Source organism: Mandrillus leucophaeus, unplaced genomic scaffold, assembly GCF_000951045.1.
Source record: "Mandrillus leucophaeus isolate KB7577 unplaced genomic scaffold, Mleu.le_1.0 Scaffold432, whole genome shotgun sequence".
Lineage (NCBI taxonomy): Eukaryota > Metazoa > Chordata > Mammalia > Primates > Cercopithecidae > Mandrillus > Mandrillus leucophaeus.
The window spans coordinates 1480273-1496464 of record NW_012104610.1 but is presented as its reverse complement, the minus strand read 5'-3'; the positions used below and the strand labels follow the sequence as shown (position 1 = coordinate 1496464).

General features: G+C 41.4%; 1 protein-coding gene across 2 annotated transcripts in view; it reads left to right on the top strand.

Annotated features, from left to right (window-relative positions):
• The first annotated feature begins 759 nt into the window (after window positions 1-759).
• Window positions 760-16192, top strand: part of NUP98 (nucleoporin 98kDa) — a 138305-nt gene continuing 122872 nt past the window's right edge. For both annotated transcript variants that reach the window (XM_011993708.1, XM_011993709.1), the window contains exons 1-7: window positions 760-864; window positions 2991-3092; window positions 3199-3375; window positions 5892-6031; window positions 8170-8277; window positions 9957-10137; window positions 13143-13306. In XM_011993708.1, the coding sequence (XP_011849098.1) occupies window positions 789-864; window positions 2991-3092; window positions 3199-3375; window positions 5892-6031; window positions 8170-8277; window positions 9957-10137; window positions 13143-13306 (948 nt within the window). In that variant the 5' untranslated portion in view covers window positions 760-788. The remainder of the gene's footprint in view (window positions 865-2990; window positions 3093-3198; window positions 3376-5891; window positions 6032-8169; window positions 8278-9956; window positions 10138-13142; window positions 13307-16192) is intronic.

The following is a 16192-nucleotide window of genomic DNA, read 5'->3' as shown; positions in this document are numbered from 1 at the left end:
TGTTTTATATCCCTCGAAGATAGGGGAAAAATAAACTTTGTAATGCAAACTATGGAAAATAAAGTCTTGTCCGGGTGCGGTGGCTCATGCCTGTAATCCCAGCACTTTGAGAGGCCCAGGTTGGTGGACCACTTGAGATGAGGAGTTTAAGACCAGCCTGGCCAACATGGTGAAACCCTGTCTCTACTAAAAATACAAATAATTAGACACATGCCTGTAATCCCAGTTACTCTGAGACTGAGGCTGGAGAATAACTTGAACCCAGGAGGAGGAGGTTGTAGTGAGCCACTGCATACCATTCCATTTCAAAAAAAGAAAAAAGAAAACCTGACAAAAATGTTAGCTTTTTAGGTGGTTGGGGTAACAGACTGTGGTTATAATTTTTGATGGGTATGATTCATAACCTCCTAGGTGGATCATATAAACACCTTGCCTTGTACATCTGAAATACTTACTGATTAAAAAGGGGACTTAAGTTAAAAAAAAAAAAAAAAAATTGAAAACATTATTTTAAATGGATGGTTAATGTTGGGATCTAAAGTTTTACCTCAAATTATGAAGTTTAACCTTACTGTTCGGCTCAAATGTTGTAGATTAAGGATCATTTTACAAGGTTTATTTTATCATACAGTTTGAGGATATTGAATGAGAGTATATATGATAGTTTGAATAGGCCTAAGTTTGTGGAATGATAGATTTTCTAAAACAATTATATTCCATTTTGTGGTCTTTAAGAGAGATAATGTTTTCTTTTTCCCAGCTTTCTGAAACAAAGACTCATTTTGAAGATGTTTAACAAATCATTTGGAACAACCTTTGGGGGTGGCACAGGTGGCTTTGGCACAACTTCAGCATTTGGACAGAGTAAGTTTTTAAAAAGGATAAAAGGGGGAAACCTTAATTACTCTCTTACTAAGAACAAATCCACTCTGATAAGCTTTAGGTGGGAATTTTATTTATACTTTCGTATTTATAGCAAAGTCATCTTGAAAAAATAACTAGGATAAGATCTCTTTAACAGTGTTTAAGGAAGTAGAAATAAATTCTAAGTTTTCATGGCCTTCTTCTGATCATCAGTAGAAGATACTTAAAATATTTGCATTATTTTGTTTAACAGAAAGTTGTAATTTGTTACTGATCTTCAGACCAGAAAATAATTCTTTTAATGTTGAAGTCTAAAATGCAGTTATGAAATAACTGCCCTGGAATTTACCCTGTGAACATGATGTGACATTCAAATGTCACAGAAATGTTAAAATTTGGAAGTATCTAATCCCCATCAACCCTCCTGAGATCTAACTCCCTCCCTACCCAGTATTGTATATGACTCATTGCCTGTAGCAATCCTTATTTACATTTAAACTTTTTTTTGGAGATTTTTTTTTTGTTTTTTTTTTGTTTGTTTTTTTACCAGAAAGCCCCCCCTCAAAAAATTTTTTTTTTCCAGTAAAAACTGGGAACCCTGCTAGACAAATTCTAAAAGAACTGTGACACTTTGTTAAAAATGTTTATACTCATCCAAGGCTGGAAAGAATGGTATAATGAACTCTTGTGTACTTATATCCCAGCTTTAACAATGAGCATTTTCCCAGTCTTGTTTTTATCTCTTTCTTTCCAGGGGGAGGAGAGCATCTTAACAGAATATTTTAAATCCCAGAAACTTTCTCTAATTGATGAAATTTATTTGTTTATTTTTTGAGATAGGATCCTGCACTTTCACTGAGGCTGGAGTACATTGGCAGTATCATGGTTCACTACAGCCTCAACCTCCCAGACCCAAGCAATCCTCATACCTCAGCCTCCTAAGTAGCTGGGACCACAGTTGCACACCACCATGCCTGGCTCATTTTTCTCAGCTCGCTGTAACCTCCACCTCCTGGGTTCAAGCAGTTCTCCTGCTTAAGCCTGCTAAAGCGAGGGGATTACAAGCATAAGCCATGGCTCTGGGCTAAGGATTCTTTAAGAAGCATAACTAACAAGCCTCTATCATACCTAAGAGGAAGTTTTTTTTTTTTTTTTTGAGGTGGAGTCTCACTCGGTCACCCAGGATGGAGTGCAGCGGCGCGATCTCGGCTCACTGCAACTTCTGCCTCCTGGGTTCAAGCAGTTCTCCTGCCTCAGCCTCCCGAGTAGCTGGGACTATAGGCGCCCACCACCAGGCCCGGCTAATTTTTTTTTTTTTTTGTATTTTAAGTAGAGACGGGGTTTCACCGTGTTAACCAGCATGGTCTCGATCTCCTGACCTCGTGATCCGCTCACCTCGGCCTCCCAAAGTACTGGGATTACAGGCGTGAGCCACCGCGCCTGGCAAGGAAGTTTTCTTAAGTGGCTCCTGACCTCGTTTTTAGAGAACTCTAGATCCATGTCTGTGGTTTTTAACTAAAAGTGCCCATCACAGTCACCTTTGGAAGTTTTATTCAAAATACATATCTCATCAAAAATTATAGAATTAGAATTTCTGGAGTTGAAACCTGGACGTGCGTATTTTGAAAAAGCTTCCCAGGTTGTTCTGATGTGTTCCCCTGATGAAAGACCATTTATCTCAGTGACTATGGAGTGTCACTAATTTTTTTGAATTTTTAGTAGAGGCGGGATTTCACCATGTTGGTCAGGCTGGTCTTGAACTCTTGACCTCAAATGATTCGTCCGCCTTGACCTCCCAGAATGCTGGAATTACAGGTGTGAGCCACTGCGCCCGGCCAGCACTTTTCTTTTTATTTTTTTAACCTATGAACATCTGTAACTTTTATTGAAAAGTCACTCCTTTTGACTTCAAATTTTCATACTTACCCTGGGGACAATGAATAAAATGTCTGTGTCTTGGTTTTTACTCTGTAATTCATACTCTGATGGGAGTTTGAAAAAATGTTTTCAATTAGACTAGTAGTTCAAATTCAGAAGTTTAAGAAATATTAAAACGCCTTTTCATTTTGTCATCTTATGCAGATTTTATTCTAAATTCTAATTTAATCTGGATTTTGCTTTTGCAGATACTGGCTTTGGCACTACTAGTGGAGGGGCATTTGGAACATCTGCATTTGGTTCTAGCAACAATACCGGAGGCCTGTTTGGAAATTCACAGACTAAACCAGGTAGGGTCTTCATTTGTGATATAACTGGTTTGTTTGTAGCTGGTATAGGCATTGACTTAGCGGCTCTGATCTATTTAACTTTTTCCCTCCTTCTCCATCTCCTCAGGAGGCTTATTTGGAACCAGTTCATTTAGCCAGCCAGCTACCTCCACAAGCACTGGCTTTGGGTTTGGTACATCAACAGGAACAGCAAATACCTTGTTTGGAACTGCAAGCACAGGGACCAGTCTTTTCTCATCCCAAAACAATGCCTTTGCACAAAATAAACCAACTGGCTTTGGGAGTAAGTAGGATATTGCTAGAGCTCTGCATCCAATAATTTGGTTTGCTTATTGAATGTGTTGTCTTTTCTCCTTTTTTCTATGTTCATCTACCCTCTTTTCCCGCTAATTGGCAAAAATATGGGAAGAGGAAAACTTCAATATGTACTGAAAAGGTTAATAGGCTGAAAAGGAAGACAGCGTGTACATCTCTATAAGGATGGAAATTTGAAGTACTGTTACTTAAGGGATATGCAGAGGAAGAGCTTCCTGATGTAGAATGGCCAGAGAAAGGGTGAAAAGCCAGGTCAGAGTAGTGTAGTTCATGTTAAGATGGGAGAATTTCAAGGAGGAATATGTTATAGTCAGCCATATTGTGCTGCAGAGGCACCTTCTTGTCTCTGTTTTATATTTGGCATGAAGAGACTAGAGCAGGAATGACATATTGGACATGACATGGTTACTCCTCCATTCTTTGTCCATGCAGATGTTTTTATTTGATGGCTTTTTTCACTTTAAGTCCAAACATGTCTTGGGGATACTTCTCCACACAGCGCTATACTTTGAGGCAACCACTGCTAGTTCATCAGGTATGCCTTATCAAATGATGCCATTCCTGGCACAAGAGTATAGAAGAATGAATAGTTAGCCAGCCGTCAGTATTTTCCAGAGGGAAAGTTGCTTGTATAACATTGAAATATTTAACCATAACAATATATAATACAGTCTAAAGTAGTAATTCAAAAGAAATGTGCCTATTTGCTTTAAACTATATATTATGACATGTTTTAGAAAGAAGTAGTAACAGTTTGCCAGTGAGAAATCGTAGTACTCTTTAACGTGGTAATTAGGATGTTACTAATTCTAAATATTGGCAATACATTTCTATTGCTTAGTAAATTGGCACCATATATATAATCTCTTTTTTTTTGAGATGGAGTCTCGATCTGTTACCCAGACTGGAGTGCAGTGGCATGATCTCTGCTCACCACTGCAACCTCTGCCTCCCCGGTTCAAGTGAGTCTCCTGCCTCAGCTTCCTGAGTAGTTGGGACTTACAGGCACCCGCTGTCATGCCTAGCTAATTTTTATATTTTTAGTAGAGATGGAGTTTCACCATATTGACCAGGGTGGTCTCAAACTCCTGACCCTCGTGTTCCATCCGCCTTGGCCTCCCGAAGTGCTGGGATTACAGGCGTGAGCCACCGCACCTGGCATAACTTCTTTAGAAGTAGTGTCTCTGATACTTTCAGCAATATATTCCTTAGCAACAATTAAATTCATTTATGTGTAATTTTTTTTTTAAGTCAGCTTTTTGGAAACGTAAAGTAATCCAAGGATTTGCTATTTCTTTATTAGTTTCTGTAAAGTAATTGACAGTGACTGCTAATTTTTCTGAAATTTTAGGGAGTGAAATTTTCCATTAACCTATATTTGATTTCTCTAATAGGACCACTTGCATATTCTAAAGTTTTCGGTTATGTGTAGGTATATGTCATAATGTATGTAAATAAAATGTACTGTGACCACTCTTGAAGTCTGTGACAAGATGTTTTCAGAAAGACAAGTTCGTTCAGCATCTAGTTAAACGAGAAAAGGAGAAATGAGATAAAATTTATGATGAAACAAGGTATTTCTTTTAAGTTGTCTTCCAAGTGTGACCTTAGGTGTTTATGGACACTTACCTGACCAAAGGATTCAGACTTTGTTTCACTTGAAAGTTGTGAGCTTGGAAGTATGTATTTTTCTGTATGAAATTTCTGTTTGGGCCAGGCGTGGTGGCTCATGCCTGTAATCCCAGCACTTTGGGAGGCAAAGGTGGGTGGATCACGAGGTCAGGAAATCAAGACCATCCTGGCTAACAACAGTGAAACCTTGTCTCTACTGAAAAAAAAAAAATACAAAAAATTAGCCGGGCGTGGTGGCGGGCTAACCAGTAGTAGTCCCAGCTACTCAGGTGGCTGAAGCAGGAGAATGGCGTCAACCTGGGAGGCGGAGGTTGCAGTGAGCTGAGATCGCGCCACTGCACTCCAGCCTGGGCTACACAGCGAGACTCGGTCTCGAAAAAAAAAAAAATTCTATTTGAATATATTTGCTTGGGAGACTTGAAAGGTAAAAAATTTCAGGATGTGAGACCAGGCGCAGTGACTCACACCTGTAATCCCAGCACTTTAGGAGGCCGAAGTGGGAGGATTGTTTGAGCCCAGCAATTTGAGACTAGCCTGAGTAGCATGGCAAGAGGCACTCTCTACAAAAATTTAAAAAAAAAAATTAACTGAGTGTGGCGGCGCATGCCTGTGGTCCTGGCTACTTGGGAGACTGAGGCAGGAGTATTGCTTGAGCCTGTGAGGTCAAGGCTGCAGTGAGCTGTGATTGTACCACTGCACTCCATTCTAGGAGACAGAGCAAGACCCTGTCTTAAAAAAAAAAAATTGAGAATGTGAAAAAGTACTGTGGCGCTAGTGCCATAGCCCAATTCCAAGGCATCTTATAGATTCTTAAATTTCTTACTGTTATCATCTCATTTTTCTTATTTTTAGATTTTGGAACCAGTACTAGCAGTGGAGGACTCTTTGGAACCACAAATACCACCTCTAATCCTTTTGGCAGCACATCTGGCTCCCTCTTTGGGCCAAGTAGTTTTACAGCTGCTCCTACTGGGACTACTATTAAATTTAACGTATGTATTTTCTTCCAATCTTTGTGGAATGTTTTTTCCCGCATGTATATTTCTTTGCAGGATGAATAGTAAAATTGCTTCTCATCCAGCTTAGCTTGACACTTCCTGAACAATGTGTTAAAAACAAGTTGTATAGTAGACAGGGAAACTTGTGAAATGCAAATCTAGATTATGATGTATATTTGAATTAGGCTCATCCCAATCAAATGTGTATTCATAAAATTTTATAATAAGCTGGTATAAGGTAGAATTTGAATTTACTGTGTTAAAAATTTGCTTCCGAATGGTCAGCTGTTGGTTTGGTTTGGTTTAGTTTGGTTTGTTTTGTTTTAAGACGGAGTTTCACTCTTGTTGCCCAGGCTGGAGGGCGGTGGTGTGATCTCAGCTCACTGCAGCCTCCACCTCTTGGGTTCAAGTGATTCTCCTGCCTCTGCCTCCCGAGTAGCTGGGATTACAGGAGTCCACCTCCACACCTAGCTAATTTTTTTGTAGTTTTAGTAGAGATGGTGTTTCACCGTGGTGGCCAGGCTGGTCTTGAACTCCTGACCTCGGGTGATCTGCCCACCTCTGCCTCCCAAAGTGTTGGGATTACAGGCGTGAGCCACCATGCCCGACCTGGTCAACTATTCTTTATGGAAATAAAGAATAGGGGGCAAATAAGAGTAACTCATCAACATTCTGTACCAGATTAAAAATACAGGTTTTGTTGATGAAATGGCTAAATGGGGCCGTAAAGTTTTTGTGTGTGTGCGTGTGTTTTTTTTTTGAGAGGGGTTGAGTGGAGGGCTAGAGTGGAGGATTTTGTTTACAGAAACATATGGAATACCACTTGATATAAATATTTGGGGGATTCTTAGGGTACGCTGGAAGTGCAGTTAGCCTAATGGAAATCTTTGGCAGAAATAAAACTTGTTAAAATATACTCCAGAAAATGAAGAATTTCTCAGGTAAATTGGTTAATTCATAGTACTAAATTTACAACCCCGAATTTAAAGTTAAAATATAAACGATAGTGAAAAATACTATGTGATGCCTTTTGTAAAGCACAATAGTTGAGAAAACTGGCAGTACAAGCAGGAATCATTAGTTTTACTTATTGTGCCTTTTTCCTTTTAAGGTTATTGGGGAAAAACAGGTTTCCATATTTCTTTTTTTTTTTTTTTCTGAAGACAGACTGGAGTGCAGCGGTGCAATCTTGGCTCACTGCAACCTCCGCCTCTTCGGTTCAAGTGATTCTTCTGCCTCAGCCTCCCAAGTAGCTGGGATTACAGGCACCCACCCAAGCTAATTTTTGTATTTTTAGTAGAGATAGGGTTTCACCATGTTGGCCAGGCTGGTCTTGAACTCCTGACCTCAAGCGATCCACCCACCTCGGCCTCCCAAAGTGCTGAGACTACAGGCGTGAGCCACTGTGCCTGGTCGGTTTCCATATTTTTGTTGTTGTTGTTGTTGTTGTTGTTGCTGTTTTTTGAGATGGAGTCTCACTCTGTTGCCCAGGCCAGAGTGCAGTGGTGCAATCTTGACCCACTGCAACCTCCACTTCCCGAATTCAAGCGATTCTCCTGCCTCAGCCTCCTGAGTAGCTGGGACTACAGGTGCGTGCCACCATGCCTGGCTAATTTATTGTTGTTTTTTTTTATTTTTTAGTAGAGACAGGGTTTCACCATATTGGCCAGGCTGGTCGCAAACTCCTGACCCTGTGATCCACCCGCCTCGGCCTCCCTGAGTGCTAGGATTACAGGCGTGAGCCACCGTGCCCGGCCCTCTGTATTTTTTTAATGCAACATTACAGGGCAGAACAGAAAGGAGAACTTAGATATAGAGGTTTAAATGTATATATTGGGTAAAACTTTCCTTGTGCATAGTATTACATGTATTTTAGCATGTAATTGGATGGCTTTGGTTATGGGATTAATCCTTGGGTTTGTGATTACTTTGTTACTAAGATTGATTTATTCAGATAATCTTGATGTGGGGAGAGATCAGAAATGCAGTATAGTTAATCAAACACCCTTGAAACCATCTCAGTATAAAAGACCTGGGAGGACTAGTTTTAGAGTTCAGTGGTTGAGAAATTGTGTCTGAGAGAGTAGCAATATAAAACTCGGACCTACAAATTTGCCTTTATTTCTTTGCAGCCTCCAACTGGTACAGATACTATGGTCAAAGCTGGAGTTAGCACTAACATAAGTACCAAGCACCAGTGTATTACTGCTATGAAAGAATATGAAAGCAAGTCACTAGAGGTCAGTAAAATACAATACAGAATGTCAGTCTAACCTTTTTGATTCTATTGGAATGTAGCTTTTAAAAATGGTTTTGATTATCTTTAGGATAGAGGGGTTCAGTTTGGGTTTATGTAAAAAATTAACCGAATTATTTTTAAAAATCAAGTATTATTTCTAGATATCTACCTGTTTAGGCAGGGATAATATTCAGGGATATGTGAAGGTATAGCACCCCAATGGTCTTTTTTTTTTTTTTTTTTGAGCTTTTTTGCCCAGGCTGGAATGCAGTGACACAATCACAGCTCATTGCAGTCTCAGCTTCCCAGGCTTCATGTCCTTAGCCTCTCAAATAGCTGGGACTGCTGGCATGTGCCCCATGCCCAGCTAATGTTTAAAAATTTTTTTGTAGAGATGAGGTCTTACTATGTTGCTCAGGCCGGTCTCAAACTCCTGAGCTCAAGTGATCTTTCTTCCTCGGCCTCCCAGTGTGCTGGGATAACAGGCATGAGCCCCTGAGCCCAGTCTAATCGTCTGTTCTGATTGGATGTTGCTTCTGTTACGCTGGGCAATGTGTATGCATGCATATGAAGGTGTTTTTAATAAAATTATGCAAAGTCATACAGCTTAATAAAAGTTTTTCTTTTTTTTTTTTTGAGCCAGTGTCTCCGTCACCCAGGCTGGAGTGCAGTGGCGCATCTTGGCTCACTATGACCTCTGCGTCCCAGGTTCAAGCAATTGTTGCACCTCAGCCTCCCTGGTAGCTTGGATTACAGGTGTGGGCCACCACACCCAGCTAAATTTTTTTTTTTTTTGAGATGGAGTCTTGCTCTGTCGCCTAGGCTGGAGTGCAGTGGCGTGATCTCAGCTCACTATAAACGCTGCCTCCTGGATTTAAGCAGTCTCCTGCCTCAGTCTCCGGAGTAGCTGGGATTGCAGCTGCACGCCACTATGCCCAGCTAATTTTTGATTTTTTGTAGAGACAGGATTTTGCTGTGTTGGCCAGGCTGTTCTTGAACCCTGGCTTTGTGATCCGTCCGCCTTGGCCTCCCAAAGTGCTGGGGTTACAGGCATGAGCTGCAGCGCCCAGCCACATTATGTACTTTTTAATGGCTGTCTTTCAACATTGAGATACTCTTCCATGTTGTTGAATGAAGTTAGTTTGTTCATTCTTATTGCCTATGTAGTAGGTTGTTGTACATTGTGATAGTCGTTCCCAATTGTAGTGATTGCTTCTTTCTGCATACCAAACTATGCTTGCTTTATTGAGCTGTGCCAGGAACATACTGACTTGAGACAAAATTGGTAAACTTTATTCTTTTTCTAAATTTTTTGCCCCACAGAATCTGCATCTTTTAATTCACTATAATTTTTATTTTATTTTTGTATTTTAGGGCTAGGGAGAGTTAGGATTATTTTATGACATTTTACCGAAAGAGTGTATTGTTTGTAAAAGAAAACTGAGATTAAGATATGATTGACTCTTTGGCTTGTAGTTTTACAATAATTGTGGTATGAATTTTAGTGTTTGTTGGAAATGTTTTTCTTTAATGATATAATGTCATTCCTTAGTTTTCTCTCTTTTAGTCATGGTTCCTATGTGAAAGTAGAACTTGAATACTAAATTCAAGTATTTAGCCTCCTAAATAATTATTTTTAGCTACATGTTAAGATTAGAAATATGTTTTCCCTCCCTTCAGGAACTTCGTTTAGAGGATTATCAGGCTAACAGGAAAGGCCCACAGAACCAGGTGGGAGCAGGTACCACAACTGGCTTGTTTGGGTCTTCTCCAGCCACTTCCAGTGCAACAGGACTCTTCAGTTCCTCCACCACTAATTCAGGCTTTGCATATGGTCAGAACAAAACTGCCTTTGGAACTAGTAAGCACTTGATATCATATTAGGTTATATTGAGGAGAGACAGATAACTAAAACTAAAACGTAATTGCCATTTTGGATTAAGTGCTATGGAGAAAAATAATAATTCAGGGATACCATAGGAATAGGAAGGAATGCCTGGATATATGTGGGGAAAAGGAGAAAGACAGTTTAAGATGAAGATGACTAAGGAATGCTTCACATGAGAAGGTGATGTTTGAGCAGTGACGTATCTGAAGAAGATGAAAGAGCAAGTTGTACAGATTGCTGGGAGAAGAGCATTCCAGCTAGTGGAAACTGAGTCTAAAAACTCTTGAGTTTTGGCCATTTGAAGAGAGGGCAAGGGAAAATACTGGGGGATATGGGGGCCATATTTTATACAACTTTGTAGACTAATATCAAGACTTGAATTTTTACTTGATTTAGGAAATCCTGAGAGTTGTTTAGACAGAGAAGTCATGTGATTGTGAGTGAAGGATGATTCTGAAGTCTCCTATATTGAGAGTAGGTGGTAAGAAAGAGGAGAAACAAATTACTTAGAAAGCTATTACCAGCATGAGAGGTGTTAGTGGCTTGGGCAAGGATGGAAAAGAGGCCAAGTGTGGTGGCTTATGCCTGCAATCCTAGCACTTTGGAAGGCCAAGGCAGGTGGGTTGCTTGAGGTCAGGAGTTCAAGACTAGCCTGGCCAACATGGTAAAACCCTGCCTCTACTAAAAATATGAAAATTAGTTGGACATGGTGGCAAGTGCCTGTAATCCCAGCTACTTGGGAGGCTGAGGCAGGGGAATCGCTTGAACCTGGGGGGCAGAGGTTGCAGTGATCTGAGATCACACCATTGCACTCTAGCCTGGGTGACAGAGCAAGACTCCGTCTCAAAATAATAAGGATGGAAAAGAAAAAAGATGAGGTTCTGGACCCAGTTTGATTATAGAACTGATGGGATTTGCTGATGGATTGGTTTAATGTGGGATGTGAAAGAGGAGTTAAAGATGATGACTAATTTACTTTACAAAAATACTACTTTTGCAAAAGTACTGCACATATATGATACAAAGTTCACAAAATATAGAAAACTAACCAGAGGTTATATACTTTGCTTCTACACTTTGTCCATCCACCAGTTTGCCTCTGTATAGAAAAGCAAAAATTAGAGCTTTTCATAGCCTTCTGAAGAGATGTACATACACAGACACAAAAATACATATTTAAGTAATATTTAACCTACTTTTTCTTTTCTCTTTTTGAGACAGGGTCTTAGGTTCTTACTCCTATTGCCCATGCTGGAGTGCAGTGGTGTGATCACAGCTCACTGCAGCCCCGACTTCCTGGGCTTAGGTGATTCTCCTACCTCAGCCACTCTATAGGCATGCGCCACCACCACACCCAGCTAATTTTATTTTATTTATTTATTTATTTTTTGAGTTGGAGTCTCACTGTTTCTCAAGCTGCAGTGCAGTGCAACCTCCAACTCCCAGGTTCAAGTGATTCTCCTGCCTCAGCCTCCTGAGGAGCTGGGGTTACAGGCGCCCACCACCATGCCTGGCTAATTTTTTATATTTTTAATAGAGTTGGGGTTTCACTACGTTGGCTAGGCTGGTCTCAAACCCCTGACATCAGGCAATTAACCAGCCTCGGCCTCCCAGAGCGCTGGGATTATAGGTGTGAGCCATGGTGCCAAGCCCTAATTGTTTTTTTTTTTTCAGACAGAGTTTCGCTCTGTCGCCCAGGCTGGAGTGCAGTGGTGTGATCTCAGCTCACTGCATCCTCCACCTCCCAGGTTCAAGCAATTCTCTGCCTCAGCCTCTGAAGTAGCTGGGATTACAGACGCCCACCACCATGCCTGGCTGATTTTTTTGTATTTTTAGTACAGATGGGGTTTTATCATCTTGGCCAGGCTGATCGGAACTCCTGACCTCAGGTGATCGCCCATCTCAGCCTCCCAGCTTGCTGGAATTACAGGCGTGAGCCACCGTGCCTGCTAGCATTGGCTAATTTTTGTATTTTTAGTAGAGACGGGGTTTTGCCATGTTGGCCAGGCTGATCTCGAACTCCTGGCCTCAAGCAATCTGTCTGCTTCAACCTCCCAAAGTACTGAGATTACCAGTGTGAACCACCAAGTCCATCCTAATGTACTTTTCAATCTTGATATTCCATTATTTAGTTTAGTATGCGTTTTGTTTATTTGTTTGTTTGTTTTTGAGACACAGTCCCACCTTGTTGACCGGGCTAGAGTGCAGTGGAGCAGTCATAGCTCACTGCAGCCTTGAACTCTTGGGCCCAAGTAATATTCCCACCATTCTGCCTGGCTAATGTTTCTTAATTTTTTCTGTTTTTTGGTGGGAGTTGGAGGACACTGTCTAGCTCTGTCACCCAGGCTGTCGTGCAGTGGCTCCATCACAGCTCCCCACAGCCTCAAACTCCCAGGCTCAAGCCATACTCCCACCTCAGTCTCCCTAGTAGCTAAAACCACAGGCACAAGTCATTATGCCTGACTAATTTTTACAATTTTTTTGTAGAGATGGGGTCCCATTGTGTTGCCTATGCTGTTCAGGAACTCCTGTCCTCAAGTGATCCTCCTGCCTTGGCCTCCCAAAGTGTTGTTATTACAGATGTGAGCCACTGTGCCTGGCCCATATTCATTATTGAATATTACGTATCAGACTCTGGGCTGGATATATTCATGTAAAGAAGAGGCCTTTGTTCTCAGTAACTTAGACTAGCAAGTTTAAAATACACATGCTGACTTCTAGTGTATTATCTTGTAAAATAGAAGGAAGCTGTGGACTTACAAGGGAAGATCATTTAGCCTAGTTAGACTTCTTGGGGTCAGGGTGTTATTACAGAAGTTAAAGTTTAAATCTAGAGTTAGGTGAAGGATGGAAAATGAAAAGGTTATCAAGTAGTGAATGAAGGGTAGTAGATAACATAAGGACTTGAAATAACTGGATAATGGAAGGTTTTGTATTTTTGGGTGTTTACATTTTTTTTCTTTTCTTTTTCCTAAAAGGTACAACTGGATTTGGAACAAATCCAGGTGGTCTCTTTGGCCAACAGAATCAGCAGACTACCAGCCTCTTCAGCAAACCATTTGGCCAGGCCACAACCACCCAGAACACTGGCTTTTCCTTTGGTAATACCAGCACTCTAGGACAGCCAAGCACCAACACCATGGTAAGGAAACAGACCGTTATTTACCTCCAGGTCTTACTTGTAGAGTTAAATAATCATGTCTAACTAGCAAATTCTACCTCTACTGCAGATCTTAAGAGTTGAGAGTATTTAATGAAGGGAAGAGAACAAAGTCTTAGAATAATTAAGACCTAGATTCTAGCCTGAGCTCTACTCTTTACTTGTTGAGATGCTATTGAGGTGGTCGCTTATCCTTTCTGAAAGTATTTTTCTGATCACTAAGTAGGAACTACTTAGTGGGCTGGACTTGGCCCTCTTGAAGCTATGCCTTGGAAGATTGACTATAGCCATTTTATAGGGGATAGGAGAAAATACTTATTACTGACTATATTTTGGAATATAGCCAACAACAGGAACTAAGGGAGCTTTCATCTAGTTCCCTTAGGGGGAATCGTACAAAGAAATTTTTTGTTTTTTTTTGTTTTTTTTAAAGGGAGACCTACAACTTAGAGCCATACTGTGTCCAAAGAGAAGGTCCTCATGGTCATTACTAGTTTATTTCTAGGGACCTTTTTTAGGGAAGTATGAAATTAAAGAATGAAGTGATATGTGAGTAATTGATCAGAACTTGGAATTTACCTTGTCTTAAAATTAGAGATACTTTTACTGATTAAAAAACAAGTATGGGCTGGGCACAGTAGCTTATGCCTGTAATCCCATCACTGCCGAGGTGGGCAGATCACTTGAATCAGGAGTTCGAGACCAGCCTGGCCAACATGGTAAAACCCCGTTTCTGCTAAAAGTACAAAACTTAGCCAGGCACAGTGGTTGGTGCCTGTAATCCTGACTACTTGGGAGGCTGAGGCACAAGAATAGCTTGAACCCAGGGGGAGGCAGAGGTTGCAGTGAGCTAGGATCGCTCCGTGGCACTCCAACCTGGGCAACAAAGCGAGACTTAATCTCAAGAAAAAAAAAGTATGCTTGTACCCCCAGGTCTTCAAAATACTAGATGACTGATTTCAGTACATATGAAAAAGATCAGCCGGGCATGCTGGCTCATGCCTGTCATCCTGGCACTTTGGGAGGCTGAGGTGGGGTGGATCATGAGGTCAGGAGTTTGAGACCAGCCTGGCCAACATGGTGAAACCCTATCTCTACCAAAAATACAAAAATTAGCTGGGCATGGTGGCAGGTGTCTGTAATCGAAGCTACGCAAGAGGCTGAGGCAGGAGAATTGCTTAAACCCAGGAGGCAGAAGTTGCAGTTGAGCCGAGATTGTGCCACTGCACTCTAGCCTGGGCGACAGAGCGGGACTCCATCTCAAAACAAACACACAAACAAACAAAAAAGGATCATAATCCATGACTGAATGGGATTTATCCAAGGAAGATTGGTTCAACATATCATCATTAATCATTGTAATACCCTGTGGTAATATAATTTAAAAAACAACCACATGATCACCTCAGTAGATATAGATAAAACATTTGACACTTTTACATGATAAAAACACTGAAGGAAGAACAAGAAGGAACCCAGAATAGCCAAAACAATTTTGAAAAACAACAAGTTGGAGGACCCTCAGGCTTCTCTCTCTTTTTTTTTTTTTTTGAGACGGATTTTTCGCTCTTGTTGCCCAGGCTGGAGTGCAATGGCACGATCTCAGCTCACTGCAGCCTCTGCCTCCCGGGTTCAAGAGATTCTCCTTTCTCAGCCTCCCACATAGCTGGGATTGCAGGCGTGCGCCACCATACCCAGCTAATTTTGTATTTTTAGTAGAGCTGGGGCTTCACCATGTTGGTCAGGCTGGTCTCGAACTCGTTACCTCAAGTGATTCACCCGCCTCGGCCTCCCAAAGTGCTGGGATAACAGGCATGAGCCACCGTGCCCGGCCTTCATGTTTCTCAATTTTATTTATTTTTCTAAGACAGGCCTCGCTGCAGTTACCCAGGCTGGAGTGCAGTGGCGTGAACTCAGCTCACTTCATCCTCCGCCTCCTGGGCTAAGCGATCCTCCCACCTCACCTCCCAAGTAGCTGGGACTACAGGCAGGCACCACCATGTCCAGCTAATTTTTGTAGTTTTTGTAGAGATGGGTTTTCATTGAGTTATCCAGGCTGGTCTTGAGCTTCTGGGCTCAAACAATCTGCTCTCCTTGCACTCCCAAAGTGCTGAGATTACCTTTTAGCCAGGCCTTTTAGCACATGATTGTCGTCCCAGCTACTCAGGAGGCTGAGGTCGGGGAATCACTGAAGTCAGGTGTGAGCAGCTGTACCTGGCTTTACTTCTCAATTTTAAAACTTACTATAAAGCAATAGTAATTGTGTTACTGGCATAAGGAGAGACATAGACCAATTGAATAGAAGTGAGAGTCCAGAAATAAACCCTCACATTTGTAGACAATTGATTTTCAACAAGGATACCAAAACAATTCAGTGAAGAAGAATGGTCTTTTCAACATGTGGTGCTGAGACAACTGATTATTCACATGCAAAATAATGAGGTTGGATTCTTTCTTCACAGCACTGAGTTAACTGCAAAAGTTAAAATTGATCAGTTTTTTGTTTTTTGTTTTTTGTTTGAGACAGTCTTGCTCTGTTGCCCAGACTGGAGTGCAGTAGCACGATCTTGGCTCACTGCAACCTCTGCCTCCTGGGTTCAAGCGGTTCTCTTGCCTTGGTCTCCCAAGTAACTGGAATTACATGTGCGCACCACCGTGCCTGGCTAATTTTTTTGTATTAAGTGGAGACAGGGTTTCACCTGTTGGCCAGGCTGGTCTCGAACACCTGACCTCAAGTGATCCGACTGCCTTGGCCTCCCAAAGTGCTGGGATTACAGGTGTGAGCCACTATGCCTGGCCAAAAATTGATCAAATTTCTTTTTTTTTTTTTTTTTTTGGGAGTCGCGATGCTCCTGATCTTGACTATTG